The 22,719-nt window shown below is 36.7% G+C and overlaps 1 protein-coding gene across 2 annotated transcripts in view; it reads right to left on the bottom strand.

The window, feature by feature from the left end:
- Nucleotides 1-22,719, bottom strand: part of SEMA5B (semaphorin 5B) — a 323,405-nt gene that overhangs the window by 129,718 nt on the left and 170,968 nt on the right. For both annotated transcript variants that reach the window (XM_063429186.1, XM_063429187.1), the window contains 2 exons: nt 14,357-14,456; nt 7,127-7,172 (listed from right to left, as the gene is read on the bottom strand). In XM_063429186.1, coding sequence (XP_063285256.1) covers nt 7,127-7,172; nt 14,357-14,456 — 146 coding nt within the window. The remainder of the gene's footprint in view (nt 1-7,126; nt 7,173-14,356; nt 14,457-22,719) is intronic.

The raw sequence follows: 22,719 nt of genomic DNA, 5'->3' as shown, positions 1-22,719 counted from the left end.
CAGACCACTTCTGCCCATTGGAGTGGTCTGGGTGCCAACTCCCACTACTCTTAACCCTGCAAGTGTAATTATTGCAGTTTTTTATAAACTGCAATAATTACATTGCAGGGTTAACTCCACCTCTAGTGGCTGTCTATTAGACAGCCACTAGAGGTCACTTCCTGGGTTCCTGGAAGGAAACCTGTGCTAGAGCGTCGCTGGATGTCCTCACGCTGTGTGAGGACCTCCAGCGTCGCTCAAAACCCCATAGGAAAGCATTGAAATGATTTTTCAATGCTTTCCTATGGGGAGACGTAATGCGCATGCGCGGCATTGCCGCGCATGCGCATTAGGTCCCCTCGGCCGGTGGGCGAGATCAGTCCCGCCCACCGGCCGACGCAATGAAGAGGAGGAGGGTCGCGGAGGCGGAGACAGCGACGAGGGACATCGCCGCTGCCTCAGATAAGTCACTGAAGGGGTTTTCACCCCTTCAGTAACCGGGGATTGGGGTGTGGGAGGGAGAGGGACCCTCTCCCACGGATCGTTTTCCTGGCACTGGAGTTTCCCTTTAACGCCTGATACGGCAAAGGTGGTTGTCCATGCTGCTGTCCTCTCTCGCCTGGACTACTGTAAACCGCTTCTCAGTGGTCTTACTTGTTCCCAACTTGCCCCATTACCGTCTATAATGAATGCGGCAGTGAGGCTCATCTTCCTGTCCGCCCGCACCTCCCACGCCTCCCAATGTCAGTCCCTACACTGGCTTCCAGTTAGATATAGGACTCAATTTAAGATCCTGATACTTGCCTACAAATCTCTACACAATGCTGCTCCGACGTACTTATCCTCACTAATACACAAATATGTCCCATCTAGGCCCCTACGCTCTGCCGGAGACATACGTCTAACCTCTGTTCATACTCCTACCTCTGATGCTCACCTTAAAGACTTCTCTAGGGCTGCACCGTTCCTATAGAACAAACTTCCCTTCTCTGTAAGACTTTCACCCAATCTCCACTCCTTCAAAAAATCTTTGAAAACTTACTTCTTCAGGAAAGTATATCAATTAAACTGTGAACAGCTTTCCCTCCCCGCACCCTGATTCCTCTCCTGAAACTGTCATCAAAACAAAACACTAAGCCCTCAATAAACACTATCCTAGTAACCCCACTCCCTCTAACATGTAAACTCACTGAGCAGGGCCCTCAATCCCTCTGTTACTGGGTCACTATACCCCACTCCCTCTAACATGTAAACTCACTGAGCAGGCCCTCAATCCCTCTGTTACTGTCACTATACCCCACTCCCTCTAACATGTAAACTCACTGAGCAGGCCCTCAATCCCTCTGTTACTGTGTCACTATATCCCACTCCCTCTAACATGTAAACTCACTGAGCAGGACCCCCAATCCCTCTGTTACTGTGTCACTATACCCCACTCCCTCTAACATGTAAACTCACTGAGCAGGGCCCTCAATCCCTCTGTTACTGTGTCACTATACCCCACTCCCTCTAACATGTAAACTCACTGAGCAGGGCCCTCAATCCCTCTGTTACTGTGTCACTATACCCCACTCCCTCTAGCATGTAAACTCACTGAGCAGGGCCCTCAATCCCTCTGTTACTGTCACTATACCCCACTCCCTCTAACATGTAAACTCACTGAGCAGGGCCCTCAATCCCTCTGTTACTGTGTCACTATACCTCACTCCCTCTAACATGTAAACTCACTGAGCAGGGCCCTCAATCCCTCTGTTACTGTGTCACTATACCCCACTCCCTCTAACATGTAAACTCACTGAGCAGGGCCCTCAATCCCTCTGTTACTGTCACTATACTCCACTCCCTCTAACATGTAAACTCACTGAGCAGGCCCTCAATCCCTCTGTTACTGTGTCACTATACCCCACTCCCTCTAGCATGTAAACTCACTGAGCAGGCCATCAATCCCTCTGTTATTGTGTCACTATACCCCACTCCCTCTAACATGTAAACTCATTGAGCAGGCCCTCAATCCCTCTGTTACTGTGTCACTATACCCCACTCCCTCTAACATGTAAACTCACTGAGCAGGGCCCTCAATCCCTCTGTTACTGTGTCACTATACCCTACTCCATCTAGCATGTAAACTCACTGAGCAGGCCCTCAATCCCTCTGTTACTGTGTCACTATACCCCACTCCCTCTAGCATGTAAACTCACTGAGCAGGCCCTCAATCCCTATGTTACTGTGTCACTATACCCCACTCCCTCTAGCATGTAAACTCACTGAGCAGGCCCTCAATCCCTCTGTTACTGTCACTATACCCCACTCCCTCTAACATGTAAACTCACTGAGCAGGCCCTCAATCCCTCTGTTACTGTGTCATTATACCCCACTCCCTCTAGCATGTAAACTCACTGAGCAGGCCCTCAATCTCTATGTTACTGTGTCACTATACCCCACTCCCTCTAACATGTAACCTCACTGAGCAGGGCCCTCAACCCCTCTGTTACTGTGTCACTATACCCCACTCCCTCTTACATGTAAACTCACTGAGCAGGCCCTCAATCCATCTGTTACTGTGTCACTATACCCCACTCTCTCGAACATGTAAACTCACTGAGCAGGCACTCAATCCCTCTGTTACTGTGTCACTATACCCCACTCCCTCTAACATGTAAACTCACTGAGCAGGGCCCTCAATCCCTCTGTTACTGTGTCACTATACCCCACTCTCTCGAACATGTAAACTCACTGAGCAGGGCCCTCAATCCCTCTGTTACTGTGTCACTATACCCCACTCCCTCTAACATGTAAACTCACTGAGCAGGCCCTCAATCCCTCTGTTCCTGTGCGTCCAACTCGCCTGGTTACAAATACGTGTCTGTTAGTCCACCCATCGTACAGCACTACGGAACTTGTTGGCGCTTTATAAATAATAATAATAATAATACCTAGAACAGCCTTCCAGTGGGAGCAGTAACAGCGATATAAAAAGGGTAGTAGATACCTGGAATAGCCTTCCAGTGGGAGCAGTATCAGTGATATAGAAAGGGTAGTAGATACCTGGAATAGCCTTCCAGTGGGAGCAGTAACATTGATATAGAAAGGGTAGTAGATACCTGGAATAGCCTTCCAGTGGGAGCAGTAACAGTGATATAGAAAGGGTAGTAGATACCTGGAATAGCCTTCCAGTGGAAGCAGTAACAGTGATATAGAAATGGAAGTAGATACCTGAAATAACCTTCCAGTGGGAGCAGTAACAGTGATATAGAAAGGGTAGTAGATACCTGGAATAGCCTTCCAGTGGGAGCAGTAACAGTGATATAGAAAGGGTAGTAGATACCTGGAATAGCCTTCCAGTGGAAGCAGTAACAGTGATATAGAAAGGGTAGTAGAAACCTGAATTAGCCTTCAAGTGGAAGCAGTAACAGTAATATAGAAAGGGTAGTAGATACCTGGAATAGCCTTCCAGTGGGAGCAGTAACAGTGATATAGAAAGTGTAGTAGATACCTAGATTAGCATTCCAGTGGGAGCAGTAACAGTGATATAGAAATGGAAGTAGATACCTGAAATAACCTTCCAGTGGGAGCAGTAACACTGATATAGAAAGGGTAGTAGATACCTGGAATAGCCTTCCAGTGGGAGAAGTAACAGTGATATAGAAAGGGTAGTAGATAGTGTAGATTAGGTAACTGGTATCCCCCCACTTAGGGTAGATTAGGTACACCTAGTGTAGATTAGGTAACTAGTAACCCCCCTCCTAGTGTAGATTAGGTAACTAGTAGCCCCCACCTAGTGTAGATTAGGTAACTAGTATCCCCCCACCTAGTGTAGATTGGTAGCTAGTAACCCCCCACCTAGTGTAGATTAGGTAACTAGTATCCCCCCACCTAGTGTAGATTGGTAGCTAGTAACCCCCCACCTAGTGTAGATTAGGTAACTAGTATCCCCCCACCTAGTGTAGATTAGGTAACTAGTAGCCCCCACCTAGTGTAGATTAGGTAACTAGTATCCCCCCACCTAGTGTAGATTAGATAACTAGTATCCCCCCACCTAGTGTAGATTAGGTAACGCTAATATACACTCAGCAGGCTGGGGCGCAGGGCTTGGAAATGTTGTATGTAGGATTCAAATGCTTTTGGTAAGAAATGTATTAATAAATTGTGGCTTAATTCTAAGAGAATGTTCAGGATTATAATTCCCCCCAGAATACATGTGATTATATAATATACGCACACTGATGGGCAGCACTTTCCAACCCTGCGGAGATTAATATTCTGTGTCCTGCAGTATAACGGTGATCTGGCTATCCTACCTCCAGCCCTGTCATGCTTTGCTCTACACCAAGGAACGTACATCTGTAGGTAAAGGGCCGTGAGATGTGCAGGAAAATGTCTCAAGCTGACCACATACTTACCTTGTTCCTCTGTGTCCAAATTCCTCCCCTGCCCTCTGTACGTGTCTGGACTGGAGCAAGGGATGGATTGTGGGAAGGAATTTCACCATCAGATAGAGGCTTTCCTAAACTAGACAGAACGATGTTTATCTCCCCATTCTCAGCACGGTGATATTTATCAACAAACACCTTTATAGAGATATTTATATCAATGGCCTCATCGCGTGACATTTATCTCAATGTGCCACAATTTTCACAATATTTATTGCAAAGTGCCCATTAATGGTGATATTTATATTAAAAACTATCCCAAGCAAACCCTCCTGGATCCGACAGGACCATCGCAAGTTCCAGGTTGTGCTGAGCTGACCTGGGTTTGTCCCCAATACCTGTGCGCTCGTGCTGCCCTGAGTAACCTCATGGCACTAAGAATATTAGCACATAGTCTGCCCTGAATGGGACCAGTCAGACAGGCGGTAAGTTAGTCCGGTGTACGTATGCGGCAGGCTGACATTCCCCCTTTCTAGGTGGATCCTCCCACTGTATGGCCAGGCCAGCCCCTTTCTTGGGCAAATCAGCCCATTGCCCACCGATCCTTCTAGTACATCAAGCCGCCCGTCCTGTGTGCGTCATGGCGATAATTATCTCAAAGCGCCATTATAGTGATAATAATCTGAGTGCACCCTTTACAGCGATATTCATCTCAAACAGCTTTTCACAAAGTTCTTTCTCTAACAGTTCACTTAATAATATTTATCACAAAGCACTCGTATAATCCATTACAACGTTTTACAATCAGACCGCCAATTTTATAAAATCCACGCTACGTACAGCGCAGTCAGCCATTGACCATGGTCAGCGGATATTTCTTAGTTTTGTAAAATAATTATTACAAAGAATCAATAATAAAATCAGCAGAGAATCTGTAGTCCCCACCACCATGCAGCCCTGTAAAAGGAACCACCTGCGGCACATACTATTGGAATGCGTTTCGGCTACCGATAATCTTCTCTGGAACAATAATCGCACAGACTATCACGCATTCTTCATGGCCTCGGTGCTAGTGCAGCCGGAGAGGATTATCTGGGAGCAGACACTCGATATAATCACAGCACAGAGGCTGAAAAGTGAGGGACGCGGGCAGAATTTAACTCATTGTAAGCCGCTCTCCCTTGTGCCTGGGTCATCACAGGACAATGACTGGGACACTTGGAGGGCAGCACTCAATGAGTTAAATCTTGACAGTGGATTGATTTTTTATTAATTGTAAATCTAACAATATCTGCTGCTATAGTTACCCTCGGCGTAATGATCCTGTCTTGAAAGCCAACCAAAACGCTTCCATGTTACAGAATGTATTCCCCAAACAGTGCAGTAATCAGAAACCCGACTTCAAAAACAGAGGACAAAACTGTCTGATTTGTCTAATTTGGAATACGTTTTTGCAAGTCAGCCTTTATGCATTTGTAATCACTGTTTAGCAAAGAAACGGCATAGATTTGAAATGCCTGGATATCAAGTTGGGATTGTCTAGGAAATTGTACGTTTTGTGCATGCACACAGTTAGAAATAGAAATACACTATGAAAGTCCAAGAGGTTAAACGATTCTAGTTTTCCCAGCGTATACAAATATTTTTACTGTGCACCCCATTCAAATACAGAAAAAGAAAGCCGTTCCATTCTGATAGTTTAAGGCCTATATGACTTAACCCTTTATATGTATTTAATATATATATATATATAGATTTGGTAACTAATTGTTATGGTAACACTACAGACATATATCTAAGTTTTACCTCTTTATATCGTTAGTTTGACGGTATATCCTCCTTCTCCTACAGAGAGCCGCCATTATGGAACGGCCTCCCGCACAATTTAAAATCTTCCCTAAGCCTAAAGTCCTTTAAGAGATCCCTCTCTACATACCTCAAAACAGAATGCACCTGTCCTGGTTGATTATATATTTCCTACCTGTTCTATGTTACATTTTGTATATATTGTGTATTAATATTGTTTCTGTCTTTTATTGTACCCTAATGTATCAATGCAGTGTTTGTGGCCCCAGGACATACTTGAAAACCATGTATCTTTCCTGGTAAAATATTTTATAAATAAATAATAAATAAATAAATATTCTCCCAGAGAACTAGTCAATACGGATTGTATGTTATCCAGAATAAAATCTCATAGCTATAATTTAGCTAATCACGAAAACGGCCAACGCTGCAGCAAATATTGTCGGACTGTCAACCAAACTCTAAAATTGTCAGAATTCAGATTGATTTTATATCGAGTTCCCACCAAATTGAAAAATAGAAAAGTCCCAGCAGAATTCTGCTCACCGTAAAACCTGTCAAACCGTGAATTAGCACATCTGGAGCTGGCTAGCCATGGCCACGTTTGGCTATTCCAACCTTGTAATGATCCGTCTACATGGAGCCAGGCTGGTTATTTGGGTGTCATACATGGTGGGCAAACTGAACCACTGGACCAGTTCCACAGGCAATGCCACATTAACCACATAGATCTATTGATTTTTATAACTCTCCACTGGCTGGAGACAGGGGGCACTATCTTTAGCAGCCACACTGATATATAAAGGAGCCTTCGAGGCATACTTGGGAGCCAGAATGACACATATGGGAGCAGGAGAGATATATTTAGAAATTTATAGAATAACTGAATATTTGGTGCACTCGTAATATGCTACAAACTAGCCTTTTCTGTCTCTCAATGCAGGGAATGTAACAGATAATTATTTACTTACCTGGATAAGAGAGACGTTGAACAGACTGAGTCTGAAGAGGTAGTTCCTGAAAAACGAACGAAAAAAGAGGAGGCTGATCATTAATACCAATGATAATGCTAATGTAATAATAGTAATACTAATATTAATACCAATATTAAAGTAATGCTACTAATATAAACACCAATACTTAAATAATACCAATATTAAATTAATACTACTAATATACATACCAATACTAAGATAATACCAATGATAATGCTAATGTAATAATAGTAATACTAATATTAAAATAATAATACTAATATAAATACCAATACTAAAATAATACTAATATTAAAATAATAATACTAATATAAATACCAATACTAAAATAATACTAATATTAAAATAATAATACTAATATAAATACCAATACTAAAATAATACTAATATTAAAATAATAATACTAATATAAACACCAATACTAAAATAATACTAATATTAAAATAATAATACTAATATAAACACCAATACTAAAATAATACTAATATTAAAATAATAATACTAATATAAACACCAATACTAAAATAATACTAATATTAAAATAATAATACTAATATAAATACCAATACTAAAATAATACTAATATTAAAATAATAATACTAATATAAATACCAATACTAAAATAATACTAATATTAAAATAATAATACTAATATAAATACCAATACTAAAATAATACTAATATTAAAATAATAATACTAATATAAATACCAATACTAAAATAATACTAATATTAAAATAATAATACTAATATAAACACCAATACTAAAATAATACTAATATTAAAATAATAATACTAATATAAATACCAATACTAAAATAATACTAATATTAAAATAATAATACTAATATAAATACCAATACTAAAATAATACTAATATTAGAATAATAATACTAATATAAACACCAATACTAAAATAATACTAATATTAGAATAATAATACTAATATAAACACCAATACTAAAATAATACTAATATTAAAATAATAATACTAATATAAATACCAATACTAAAATAATACTAATATTAAAATAATAATACTAATATAAATACCAATACTAAAATAATACTAATATTAAAATAATAATACTAATATAAATACCAATACTAAAATAATACTAATATTAGAATAATAATACTAATATAAACACCAATACTAAAATAATACTAATATTAAAATAATAATACTAATATAAATACCAATACTAAAATAATACTAATATTAAAATAATAATACTAATATAAATACCAATAATAAAATAATACTAATATTAGAATAATAATACTAATATAAACACCAATACTAAAATAATACTAATATTAAAATAATAATACTAATATAAATACCAATACTAAAATAATACTAATATTAAAATAATAATACTAATATAAATACCAATACTAAAATAATACTAATATTAAAATAATACTACTAATATAAACACCAATACTAAAATAATACTAATATTAAAATAATAATACTAATATACATACCAATACTAAGATAATACCAATGATAATGCTAATGTAATAATAGTAATACTAATATTAAAATAATACTACTAATATAAATACCAATACTAAAATAATACTAATATTAAAATAATAATACTAATATAAATACCAATACTAAAATAATACTAATATTAAAATAATAATACTAATATAAACACCAATACTAAAATAATACTAATATTAAAATGATAATACTAATATAAACACCAATACTAAAATAATACTAATATTAAAATGATAATACTAATATAAACACCAATACTAAAATAATACTAATATTAAAATGATAATACCAATACTAAAATAATACTAATATTAAAATGATAATACTAATATTAATACCAATACTAAAATAATACTAATATTAAAATAATACTACTAATATAAACACCAATACTAAAATAATACTAATATTAAAATGATAATACTAATATAAACACCAATACTAAAATAATACTAATATTAAAATGATAATACTAATATTAATACCAATACTAAAATAATACTAATATTAAAATGATAATACTAATATAAACACCAATACTAAAATAATACTAATATTAAAATGATAATACCAATACTAAAATAATACTAATATTAAAATGATAATACTAATATTAATACCAATACTAAAATAATACTAATATTAAAATAATACTACTAATATAAACACCAATACTAAAATAATACTAATATTAAAATGATAATACTAATATTAATACCAATACTAAAATAATACTAATATTAAAATGATAATACTAATATAAACACCAATACTAAAATAATACTAATATTAAAATGATAATACCAATACTAAAATAATACTAATATTAAAATGATAATACTAATATTAATACCAATACTAAAATAATACTAATATTAAAATAATACTACTAATATAAACACCAATACTAAAATAATACTAATATTAAAATGATAATACTAATATTAATACCAATACTAAAATAATACTAATATTAAAATGATAATACTAATATAAACACCAATACTAAAATAATACTAATATTAAAATGATAATACTAATATTAATACCAATACTAAAATAATACTAATATTAAAATGATAATACTAATATTAATACCAATACTAAAATAATACTAATATTAAAATAATACTACTAATATAAACACCAATACTAAAATAATACTAATATTAAAATGATAATACTAATATTAATACCAATACTAAAATAATACTAATATTAAAATGATAATACTAATATAAACACCAATACTAAAATAATACTAATATTAAAATAATAATACTAATATTAATACCAATACTAAAATAATACTAATATTAAAATAATAATACTAATATAAATACCAATACTAAAATAATACTAATATTAAAATAATACTACTAATATAAACACCAATACTAAAATAATACTAATATTAAAATGATAATACTAATATTAATACCAATACTAAAATAATACTAATATTAAAATAATAATACTAATATAAACACCAATACTAAAATAATACCAATATTGATATCAATACTAAAATATTTATAATACAAAAATGATAATACTAATATCAATACTCAATACGAATATCAATACCAACACTAATATAATAATACTAATATTGGAATATTAATAATACCAATACTAATATAATAATAAAGACAGTACTATGTATAGAGAGTTGAGTGGGGAAATGTTTCATGATGTTAAATTGGTTACTAATGGCTGACATATCATATGGTTAAACAGGACAATAACTGCCCAACGTCTACCATTCTCCCGGCAGGGGACAGGATCTGTATTAATATAATGTACTTCTGCACCGCTCTCTCTGTGAGAAGTTTTATTAGTGGGGCAGATCGTACTCCCTGACATGGCGGGACGTTTTCCAGTATGGCAGAGATGGGTGAGATTTGGAGATAGGTGAGTATAGCAGAGATGGGCGAGATTCAGAGACAGGCGAGTATAGCAGAGATGGGCGAGATTCAGAGATAGGTGAGTATGGCAGAGATGGGTGAGATTCGGAGATCGGTGAGTATGACAGAGATGGGTGAGATTCGGAGATCGGTGAGTATAGCAGAGATGGGTGAGATTCGGAGATCGGTGAGTATGGCAGAGATGGGTGATATTTGGAGATCGGAGAGTATAGCAGATATGGGTGAGATTGGGAGATCGGTGCGTATAGCAGATACGGATGAGATTGGGAGATCGGTGATTATGGCAGAGATGGGTGAGATACGGAGATCGGAGAGTATAGCAGATATGGGTGAGATTGGGAGATCGGTGAGTATAGCAGAGATTGTGGGATTTGGAGATCGGTGAGTATGGCAGAGATGGGTGAGATTCGGAGATCGGTGAGTATGGCAGAGATGGGTGAGATTCGGAGATCAGAGAGTATAGCAGATATGGGTGAGATTGGGAGATCGGTGAGTATAGCAGAGATTGTGGGATTTGGAGATCGGTGAGTATGGCAGAGATGGGTGAGATTCAGAGATCGGTGAGTATAGCAGAGATGGTGAGATTCGGAGATCGGTGAGTATAGCAGAGATGGGTGAGATTTGGAGATCGGTGAGTATGGCAGAGATGGGTGAGATTCAGAGATCGGTGAGTATAGCAGAGATGGGTGAGATTTGGAGATCGGTGAGTATAGCAGAGATGGGTGAGATTTGGAGATCGGTGAGTATGGCAGAGATGGGTGAGATTCAGAGATCGGTGAGTATAGCAGAGATGGTGAGATTCGGAGATCGGTAAGTATAGCAGAGATGGGTGAGATTTGGAGATCGGTGAGTATGGCAGAGATGGGTGAGATTCGGAGATCGGCGAGTATGGCAGAGATGGTGAGATTCGGAGATCGGTGAGTATAGCAGAGATGGGTGAGATTCAGAGATCGGTGAGTATAGCAAAGATGGGTGAGATTCAGAGATGGGTGAGTATGGCAGAGATGGGTGAGATTTGGAGATTGGTGAGTATAGCAGAGATGGGTGAGATTCAGAGGTCGGTGAATATAGCAGAGATGGGTGAAATTCAGAGACAGGTGAGTATAGCAGAGATGGGTGAGATTCAGAGATGGGTGAGTATGGCAGAGATGGGTGAGATTCGGAGATCGGTGAGTATGGCAGATATGGGTGAGATTCGGAGATCAGTGAGTATGGCAGAGATGGGTGAGATTTGGAGATCGGTGAGTATGGCAGAGATGGTGAGATTCGGAGATCGGTGAGTAAAGCAGAGATGGGTGAGATTCAGAGACAGGTGAGTATAGCAGAGATGGGTGAGATTCGGAGATCGGTGCGTATAGCAAAGATGGGTGAGATTCGGAGATCGTGAGTATAGCAAAGATGGGTGAGATTCGGAGATCGTGAGTATAGCAAAGATGGGTGAGATTCGGAGATCGTGAGTATAGCAAAGATGGGGGAGATTCGGAGATCGGTGAGTATAGCAGAGATGGGTGAGATTCGGAGATCGGTGAGTATGGCAGATACGGATGAGATTCGGAGATCGGTGCGTATAGCAGATATGGGTGAGATTCGGAGATCGGTGAGTATAGCAAAGATGGGTGAGATTCGGAGATCGTGAGTATAGCAAAGATGGGTGAGATTCGGAGATCGGTGAGTATAGCAAAGATGGGGGAGATTCGGAGATCGGTGAGTATAGCAGAGATGGATGAGATTTGGAGATCGGGGAGTATAGCAGATATGGATGAGATTCAGAGATCGGTGAGTATAGCAGAGATGGGTGAGATTCGGAAATCGGTGAGTATAGCAGAGATGGGGGAGATTCGGAAATCGGTGAGTATAGCAGAGATGGGTGAGATTTGGATATCGGTGAGTATAGCAGAGATGGGTGAGATTCGGAGATCGGTGCCTATGGCAGAGATGGGTGAGATTCGGAGATCGGTGCCTATGGCAGAGATGGGTGAGATTCGGTATTGAATTCTTCACCACAGAGGGTGATACAATGCACCTAAAACCTCCCCAGGAGTGGATTGAAAATCTTTAACACCCTGCTGTAAATAATTCTTGGGTCCTGGGTGTGCGGTGGGTGGCATTCTCCCACAAAAACAATAATAATGTATATTGTACTGGGGTGAGGTACTCCCTATCATCACAGAATAGAGGTAGAAAGATTCTGTCTGGATTATAGAATAAAACAAACATACAAACAGAGCTTTGCATAGTGACCCACTTCTTTTTTCCAAGATTATCTTTATTATAATTTTATTTCCTAAATACTCCCGCCTTATACCAATCACAGGTAAGTTTACACCCGACCATGAAAGATTTATTACCAGGTCCTGCCACGCGCTCTGAGGACTGTCACATTATCTAATCAGACACCTTGGGCATTGTGGAATTTGGTAAACATTCAGTTACAAACTGGGAACGTCACACTGGAAATGTTTTGTGTGATCATGCCAGTGTGAGCCGGGCTTACAGGCTTAAAGACACTCGGGACTGTACGAGGCTGGTACGGCGGTATCCAGACATAGTATCACAGGACGGCTAAGCTGATTCAGCAATCTGAAGATTATGTGATTAGTGCTCGTTCTACTTCTCTTGGGAGTCTGCTTAATATTAACTGCTTCCGCACCCGCCAGGGAGAAATATCCATGGCATCAACATGCCATGCCAAGCAATCAGCTCTGCACAAACGTACCAACGTCAGGGATGTATTTACCACAAGGCAAACAAGGCATTTGCCTAGGGCGGCACTTTCGGGGGGGGAAGGAGGCACCAAAAAACGCCACCCCAAGCTCCCAGACAAATGCCTTGTTTGCCTCATGTTCTTGGGCTGTCCACCTTACTGTGAGTGAGTAAGTGTAGCTGTCAGTGTGTGTCTTTCAGTGAGAATGGGTGTGCCTGTGAGTGTGTGTATGGCATTTTATGTGTATCTGAGAGTGTGTGCCTGTCAGTGAGTGGGTGTGTCTGTCAGTGAAAGTGTGTGTTGGTTAAACAGTGTGTGCCAATGACTGTGTATCTGTCAGTGAGTGTATATCAATGCATGTATCAATGATGGCATGTGTCTCAGTCAAAAAAGAGGCCTTGACACGAATTGCGGGGGCAAATTTAGATTTTGGGGGTGCCCGAATTTAGTCGTGCCTAGGGCAGCACAAATCCAAAATACACCACTGACCCACGTACCGCACTTCCATTGCTTAACAGACATGGCGGTACAGCGGCGGGATTGAAGGCATTTTATTTATTTAAAGCAGTTCCTAGTGGGCTGGAATTATATCTCAGGTAATGAGACCGCAGGCTCGTCGTACACCCTATACAAGTAAAATAAGTTCTAAGACTGGTTTGAAGACGAGGGGTTGTGTAAGGTCAGTCTATTGTGGTGATCATTTTGTTCACCATCATATTAACAGTACAGGGTGATTTAGTGATGAGTAAGTATGATACACCAAATATATTCAGATCTCGCTAGCAATGCGCCATTTCCCACCATTACAAGGATTAGTCGCAGAGCAGTGATGGCGGCTGCGTGGCCAGCTCAAGAACAAATCGTTCAATTTAGGAGACAGTAGAAAAGCCAGATTTTTTTCCATATTATCTGTTTCAGAGAAGCTTTTGGAAGTTTGTGTTTTGTGCAGAATATCTGATTGTATGCCAGCTCTCTTCTTACAATGTTAGTTACAATGAATCACTGCCATTTAATCACCCATACATTAATACACGTGGCGGTTTATGTTTCATTACCTGGCTCCCACAATGAGCTGATTCCTGCCGACATCGAGCGCTAACTGTGAAAAGTCCCGGGCATCAGAATAGGTGAAATTAGACAGCCACGGCTTGACTTCTGCAAAGAGAGAGAGTGAGATGATATGAGACAGCCACGGCTTGACTTCTGCAAAGAAAGAGAGTGAGAGGATATTAGACAGCCACGGCTTGACTTCTGCAAAGAGAGAGAGTGAGATGATATTAGACAGCCACGGCTTGACTTCTGCAAAGAGAGAGAGTGAGATGATATTAGACAGCCACGGCTTGACTTCTGCAAAGAGAGAGAGTGAGATGATATGAGACAGCCACGGCTTGACTTCTGCAAAGAGAGAGAGTGAGAGGATATTAGACAGCCACGGCTTGACTTCTGCAGAGAGAGAGTGAGATGATATTAGACAGCCCAGCTCGTGGAAATCTAAATGATTACGAATTCGATACAGAAAAATTTGCAAAAACATTTTATTAAAAGATGCGGTGCTGAAATACTGCAGCAGAGGATCAAGGAAACATTTAATTCTTTTACAAGCAGTTCAGATGTCACAGTGTTTGTTTTATTAAACTAAATATATAATAATGGAGATATATCTATATAAAATAATGAATATAATCAGCAACCGCGACATTTACAGCTGAAATAAAACATTCCCATCACTCTCAGCATTGACGTTTGACATGTATCGTTATCTTACATCGCCGCGGTAACTGTGACTATTACAAGTAATCACAAATAATCCTCAAAAAAACCAAGCAAGCTTTATTTAAATGTATTCCATACACCGCTATCATTATAGTCACACATTGTTTATATCAGATGAGGAAGAACTAGAAATGCAATGTGTTAGCTAGGGAGGCAAACCGTCAGTACGTTCGCTGGGATCTTTATTCCAAGACTGAAATAATCCGATAAATCTGCGTGACGGTGGCTTCACCCTGTGATTTTATCGCTCGTTTTGTTGGATTTATTACGACTTGCTACGACCTTTCTTGTAAAATTATTTACTTGCACAATAACAGCTGATTGACCAGATGGACGAATAATAAAATAGATTCACATGAATTGGTTAATCTGCGTTTCCCGATACACCGCTATCGCTGCTCGTTTATGGATTTATGGCCCCAGACGGAGCCATTCTACGTTCCAGGATGCTGAATATGATAAGTGAATCAGAAAGCGAATCACCAATCAATAGCCTAATCCTGAACTGGTGCTGTGTTCCGATTCTCCCGATCTGATTAAATCTCTCTATAGTGAAACAGAGAGTCTAGGATAACACCTAAACAATGTGTTGCATTATAAATATCTATGGAATGGCCTGATATAACTGCTAATAAAATTATTAATAGTGAATTATTCATTTAATTAATATATATTTTACATTTCAAGGTTACACTTTCACAGGTTATTTAATAAAGTGAGAATTCAAAGTACATTTCAAATGTAAGGTCAAAGTAGCCGACCTAGAAAGGTTCTCTAAAGCAGCTTTGATTCCAAATCGGCTATTTTGGCCTTAAATTTTGAATCCGCACTTTGGTAAATAAAGCTGTCAGTCTCTGCTGTTAATATTATGATTCCCAGAATGCATCTGGCTTCGTTTTGTCTGTACGTAAATCTGTGCGATGCGTTTTAAATAACTGGTGCAGGACTCAGTAGGAATTATGTGAGTGGCCATTACGCTTATTTTAATAAGTAACGATGACAGGTAGACTAGATCGAATTACTAACTGATACCTTGAACAGCTTTTAAAAATGCAAATAGTACGAACGGATTTAAAAAGTAAAACGTACATCATATCGTATGGGATCCGTGGAAAAAATCTGTAAATAATGGGAGTTAGGATCAGGATGTGAGTGGCGGTACTTTCCCCCCCACCTTCTCCCCCTTTCTCCTGTGTTTTTTGTTTTTCGTTCTGCGCTCACTTACTCTTCTTTAAATAAAATCGTGGAGGTCGGTGGAAAATGCACCGAAGATCACGGGCTACACGAATATTTGCCAGTTTGCTACTTTATGTTTTATTATATGCTAGTCGCGTTTGTCCTCTTTTCAAAAATTACAAATTAAAAAAAACAAAAAACGATGCAAATAGTAAATAATTAGTGATATAGTAAGAATGGCTGCATTGCACTGTCCGCAGGACTCCAACTCCCATTGAGCAGCGTGGCCTGGGTACAGAAAGGCTGATAAGATGTGTTTTACTGCCGGGGTCTGCGCTGGGTGGGCAGCCGAGAACTGACAGGAGGCGGCAGGTGAAATGTCAGAGGGATTGTGATGTTTTATCCCGAGGCTACGAAACCTGCATTACTTATAATGTCATACAATCCCTTTACACTGCGGCAGGGGCCTCCGCTCGCTGTGAAATAACGAGCAGTAAAACCCGGGGACAATACCAAGAATGACAGTAACAGCAGGTGAATACACTAACTAACAGCATATTGCGCTAGAACTGCAACGCAGTACACATCCCACTACGGCCTCGATTTAATAAACAGACGCCACCATTAAAGCTGGGCGCAATTGTTCTAGATAAATCATTTACTAAGGTCATTAAATTGAGGTCAAAATTAGGTTACCGTATAATTATAATATATTACAGCATGGCTCTGACATCACTACCATATAATTATAATATATTACAGCATGGCTCTGACATCACTACCATATAATTATAATATATTACAGCATGGCTCTGACATCACTACCGTATAATTATAATATATTACAGCATGGCTCTGACATCACTACCATATAATTATAATATATTACAGCATGGCTCTGACATCACTACCGTATAATTATAATATATTACAGCATGGCTCTGACATCACTACCATATAATTATAATATATTACAGCATGGCTCTGACATCACTACCGTATAATTATAATATATTACAGCATGGCTCTGACATCACTACCATATAATTATAATATATTACAGCATGGCTCTGACATCACTACCGTATAATTATAATATATTACAGCATGGCTCTGACATCACTACCATATAATTATAATATATTACAGCATGGCTCTGACATCACTACCATATAATTATAATATATTACAGCATGGCTCTGACATCACTACCATATAATTATAATATATTACAGCATGGCTCTGACATCACTACCGTATAATTATAATATATTACAGCATGGCTCTGACATCACTACCATATAATTATAATATATTACAGCATGGCTCTGACATCACTACCATATAATTATAATATATTACAGCATGGCTCTGACATCACTACCATATAATTATAATATATTACAGCATGGCTCTGACATCACTACCATATAATTATAATATATTACAGCATGGCTCTGACATCACTACCATATAATTATAATATATTACAGCATGGCTCTGACATCACTACCATATAATTATAATATATTACAGCATGGCTCTGACATCACTACCGTATAATTATAATATATTACAGCATGGCTCTGACATCACTACCATATAATTATAATATATTACAGCATGGCTCTGACATCACTACCGTATAATTATAATATATTACAGCATGGCTCTGACATCACTACCATATAATTATAATATATTACAGCATGGCTCTGACATCACTACCGTATAATTATAATATATTACAGCATGGCTCTGACATCACTACCATATAATTATAATATATTACAGCATGGCTCTGACATCACTACCATATAATTATAATATATTACAGCATGGCTCTGACATCACTACCATATAATTATAATATATTACAGCATGGCTCTGACATCACTACCGTATAATTATAATATATTACAGCATGGCTCTGACATCACTACCATATAATTATAATATATTACAGCATGGCTCTGACATCACTACCATATAATTATAATATATTACAGCATGGCTCTGACATCACTACCATATAATTATAATATATTACAGCATGGCTCTGACATCACTACCATATAATTATAATATATTACAGCATGGCTCTGACATCACTACCATATAATTATAATATATTACAGCATGGCTCTGACATCACTACCATATAATTATAATATATTACAGCATGGCTCTGACATCACTACCATATAATTATAATATATTACAGCATGGCTCTGACATCACTACCGTATAATTATAATATATTACAGCATGGCTCTGACATCACTACCGTATAATTATAATATATTACAGCATGGCTCTGACATCACTACCGTATAATTATAATATATTACAGCATGGCTCTGACATCACTACCGTATAATTATAATATATTACAGCATGGCTCTGACATCACTACCGTATAATTATAATATATTACAGCATGGCTCTGACATCACTGCCATATAATTATAATATATTACAGCATGGCTCTGACATCACTACCGTATAATTATAATATATTACAGCATGGCTCTGACATCACTACCGTATAATTATAATATATTACAGCATGGCTCTGACATCACTACCATATAATTATAATATATTACAGCATGGCTCTGACATCACTACCATATAATTATAATATATTACAGCATGGCTCTGACATCACTACCGTATAATTATAATATATTACAGCATGGCTCTGACATCACTACCGTATAATTATAATATATTACAGCATGGCTCTGACATCACTACCGTATAATTATAATATATTACAGCATGGCTCTGACATCACTACCATATAATTATAATATATTACAGCATGGCTCTGACATCACTACCGTATAATTATAATATATTACAGCATGGCTCTGACATCACTACCGTATAATTATAATATATTACAGCATGGCTCTGACATCACTACCATATAATTATAATATATTACAGCATGGCTCTGACATCACTACCATATAATTATAATATATTACAGCATGGCTCTGACATCACTACCGTATAATTATAATATATTACAGCATGGCTCTGACATCACTGCCATATAATTATAATATATTACAGCATGGCTCTGACATCACTACTATATAATTATAATATATTACAGCATGGCTCTGACATCACTACCATATAATTATAATATATTACAGCATGGCTCTGACATCACTGCCATATAATTATAATATATTACAGCATGGCTCTGACATCACTACCATATAATTATAATATATTACAGCATGGCTCTGACATCACTACCATATAATTATAATATATTACAGCATGGCTCTGACATCACTGCCATATAATTATAATATATTACAGCATGGCTCTGACATCACTACCGTATAATTATAATATATTACAGCATGGCTCTGACATCACTACCATATAATTATAATATATTACAGCATGGCTCTGACATCACTACCATATAATTATAATATATTACAGCATGGCTCTGACATCACTACCATATAATTATAATATATTACAGCATGGCTCTGACATCACTACCATATAATTATAATATATTACAGCATGGCTCTGACATCACTACCATATAATTATAATATATTACAGCATGGCTCTGACATCACTACCGTATAATTATAATATATTACAGCATGGCTCTGACATCACTACCATATAATTATAATATATTACAGCATGGCTGTGACATCACTACCGTATAATTATAATATATTACAGCATGGCTCTGACATCACTACCATATAATTATAATATATTACAGCATGGCTCTGACATCACTACCATATAATTATAATATATTACAGCATGGCTCTGACATCACTACCATATAATTATAATATATTACAGCATGGCTCTGACATCACTACCATATAATTATAATATATTACAGCATGGCTCTGACATCACTACCATATAATTATAATATATTACAGCATGGCTCTGACATCACTACCATATAATTATAATATATTACAGCATGGCTCTGACATCACTACCATATAATTATAATATATTACAGCATGGCTCTGACATCACTACCGTATAATTATAATATATTACAGCATGGCTCTGACATCACTACCGTATAATTATAATATATTACAGCATGGCTCTGACATCACTACCGTATAATTATAATATATTACAGCATGGCTCTGACATCACTACCGTATAATTATAATATATTACAGCATGGCTCTGACATCACTACCGTATAATTATAATATATTACAGCATGGCTCTGACATCACTACCGTATAATTATAATATATTACAGCATGGCTCTGACATCACTACCGTATAATTATAATATATTACAGCATGGCTCTGACATCACTACCGTATAATTATAATATATTACAGCATGGCTCTGACATCACTACCATATAATTATAATATATTACAGCATGGCTCTGACATCACTACCGTATAATTATAATATATTACAGCATGGCTCTGACATCACTACCGTATAATTATAATATATTACAGCATGGCTCTGACATCACTACCGTATAATTATAATATATTACAGCATGGCTCTGACATCACTACCGTATAATTATAATATATTACAGCATGGCTCTGACATCACTACCATATAATTATAATATATTACAGCATGGCTCTGACATCACTACCGTATAATTATAATATATTACAGCATGGCTCTGACATCACTACCGTATAATTATAATATATTACAGCATGGCTCTGACATCACTACCGTATAATTATAATATATTACAGCATGGCTCTGACATCACTGCCATATAATTATAATATATTACAGCATGGCTCTGACATCACTACCGTATAATTATAATATATTACAGCATGGCTCTGACATCACTACCGTATAATTATAATATATTACAGCATGGCTCTGACATCACTACCGTATAATTATAATATATTACAGCATGGCTCTGACATCACTACCGTATAATTATAATATATTACAGCATGGCTCTGACATCACTACCGTATAATTATAATATATTACAGCATGGCTCTGACATCACTACCGTATAATTATAATATATTACAGCATGGCTCTGACATCACTACCGTATAATTATAATATATTACAGCATGGCTCTGACATCACTACCGTATAATTATAATATATTACAGCATGGCTCTGACATCACTGCCATATAATTATAATATATTACAGCATGGCTCTGACATCACTACCGTATAATTATAATATATTACAGCATGGCTCTGACATCACTACCGTATAATTATAATATATTACAGCATGGCTCTGACATCACTACCATATAATTATAATATATTACAGCATGGCTCTGACATCACTACCATATAATTATAATATATTACAGCATGGCTCTGACATCACTACCGTATAATTATAATATATTACAGCATGGCTCTGACATCACTACCGTATAATTATAATATATTACAGCATGGCTCTGACATCACTACCGTATAATTATAATATATTACAGCATGGCTCTGACATCACTACCATATAATTATAATATATTACAGCATGGCTCTGACATCACTACCGTATAATTATAATATATTACAGCATGGCTCTGACATCACTACCGTATAATTATAATATATTACAGCATGGCTCTGACATCACTACCATATAATTATAATATATTACAGCATGGCTCTGACATCACTACCATATAATTATAATATATTACAGCATGGCTCTGACATCACTACCGTATAATTATAATATATTACAGCATGGCTCTGACATCACTGCCATATAATTATAATATATTACAGCATGGCTCTGACATCACTACTATATAATTATAATATATTACAGCATGGCTCTGACATCACTACCATATAATTATAATATATTACAGCATGGCTCTGACATCACTGCCATATAATTATAATATATTACAGCATGGCTCTGACATCACTACCATATAATTATAATATATTACAGCATGGCTCTGACATCACTACCGTATAATTATAATATATTACAGCATGGCTCTGACATCACTACCGTATAATTATAATATATTACAGCATGGCTCTGACATCACTGCCATATAATTATAATATATTACAGCATGGCTCTGACATCACTACTATATAATTATAATATATTACAGCATGGCTCTGACATCACTGCCATATAATTATAATATATTACAGCATGGCTCTGACATCACTACCGTATAATTATAATATATTACAGCATGGCTCTGACATCACTGCCATATAATTATAATATATTACAGCATGGCTCTGACATCACTACCATATAATTATAATATATTACAGCATGGCTCTGACATCACTGCCATATAATTATAATATATTACAGCATGGCTCTGACATCACTACCGTATAATTATAATATATTACAGCATGGCTCTGACATCACTACCATATAATTATAATATATTACAGCATGGCTCTGACATCACTACCATATAATTAT

The sequence above is a fragment of the Pelobates fuscus genome, chromosome 8 (genome assembly GCF_036172605.1).
Source record: "Pelobates fuscus isolate aPelFus1 chromosome 8, aPelFus1.pri, whole genome shotgun sequence".
Lineage (NCBI taxonomy): Eukaryota > Metazoa > Chordata > Amphibia > Anura > Pelobatidae > Pelobates > Pelobates fuscus.
The sequence above is the reverse complement of the archived record's forward strand: the minus strand, read 5'-3'. Positions and strand labels throughout refer to the sequence as shown.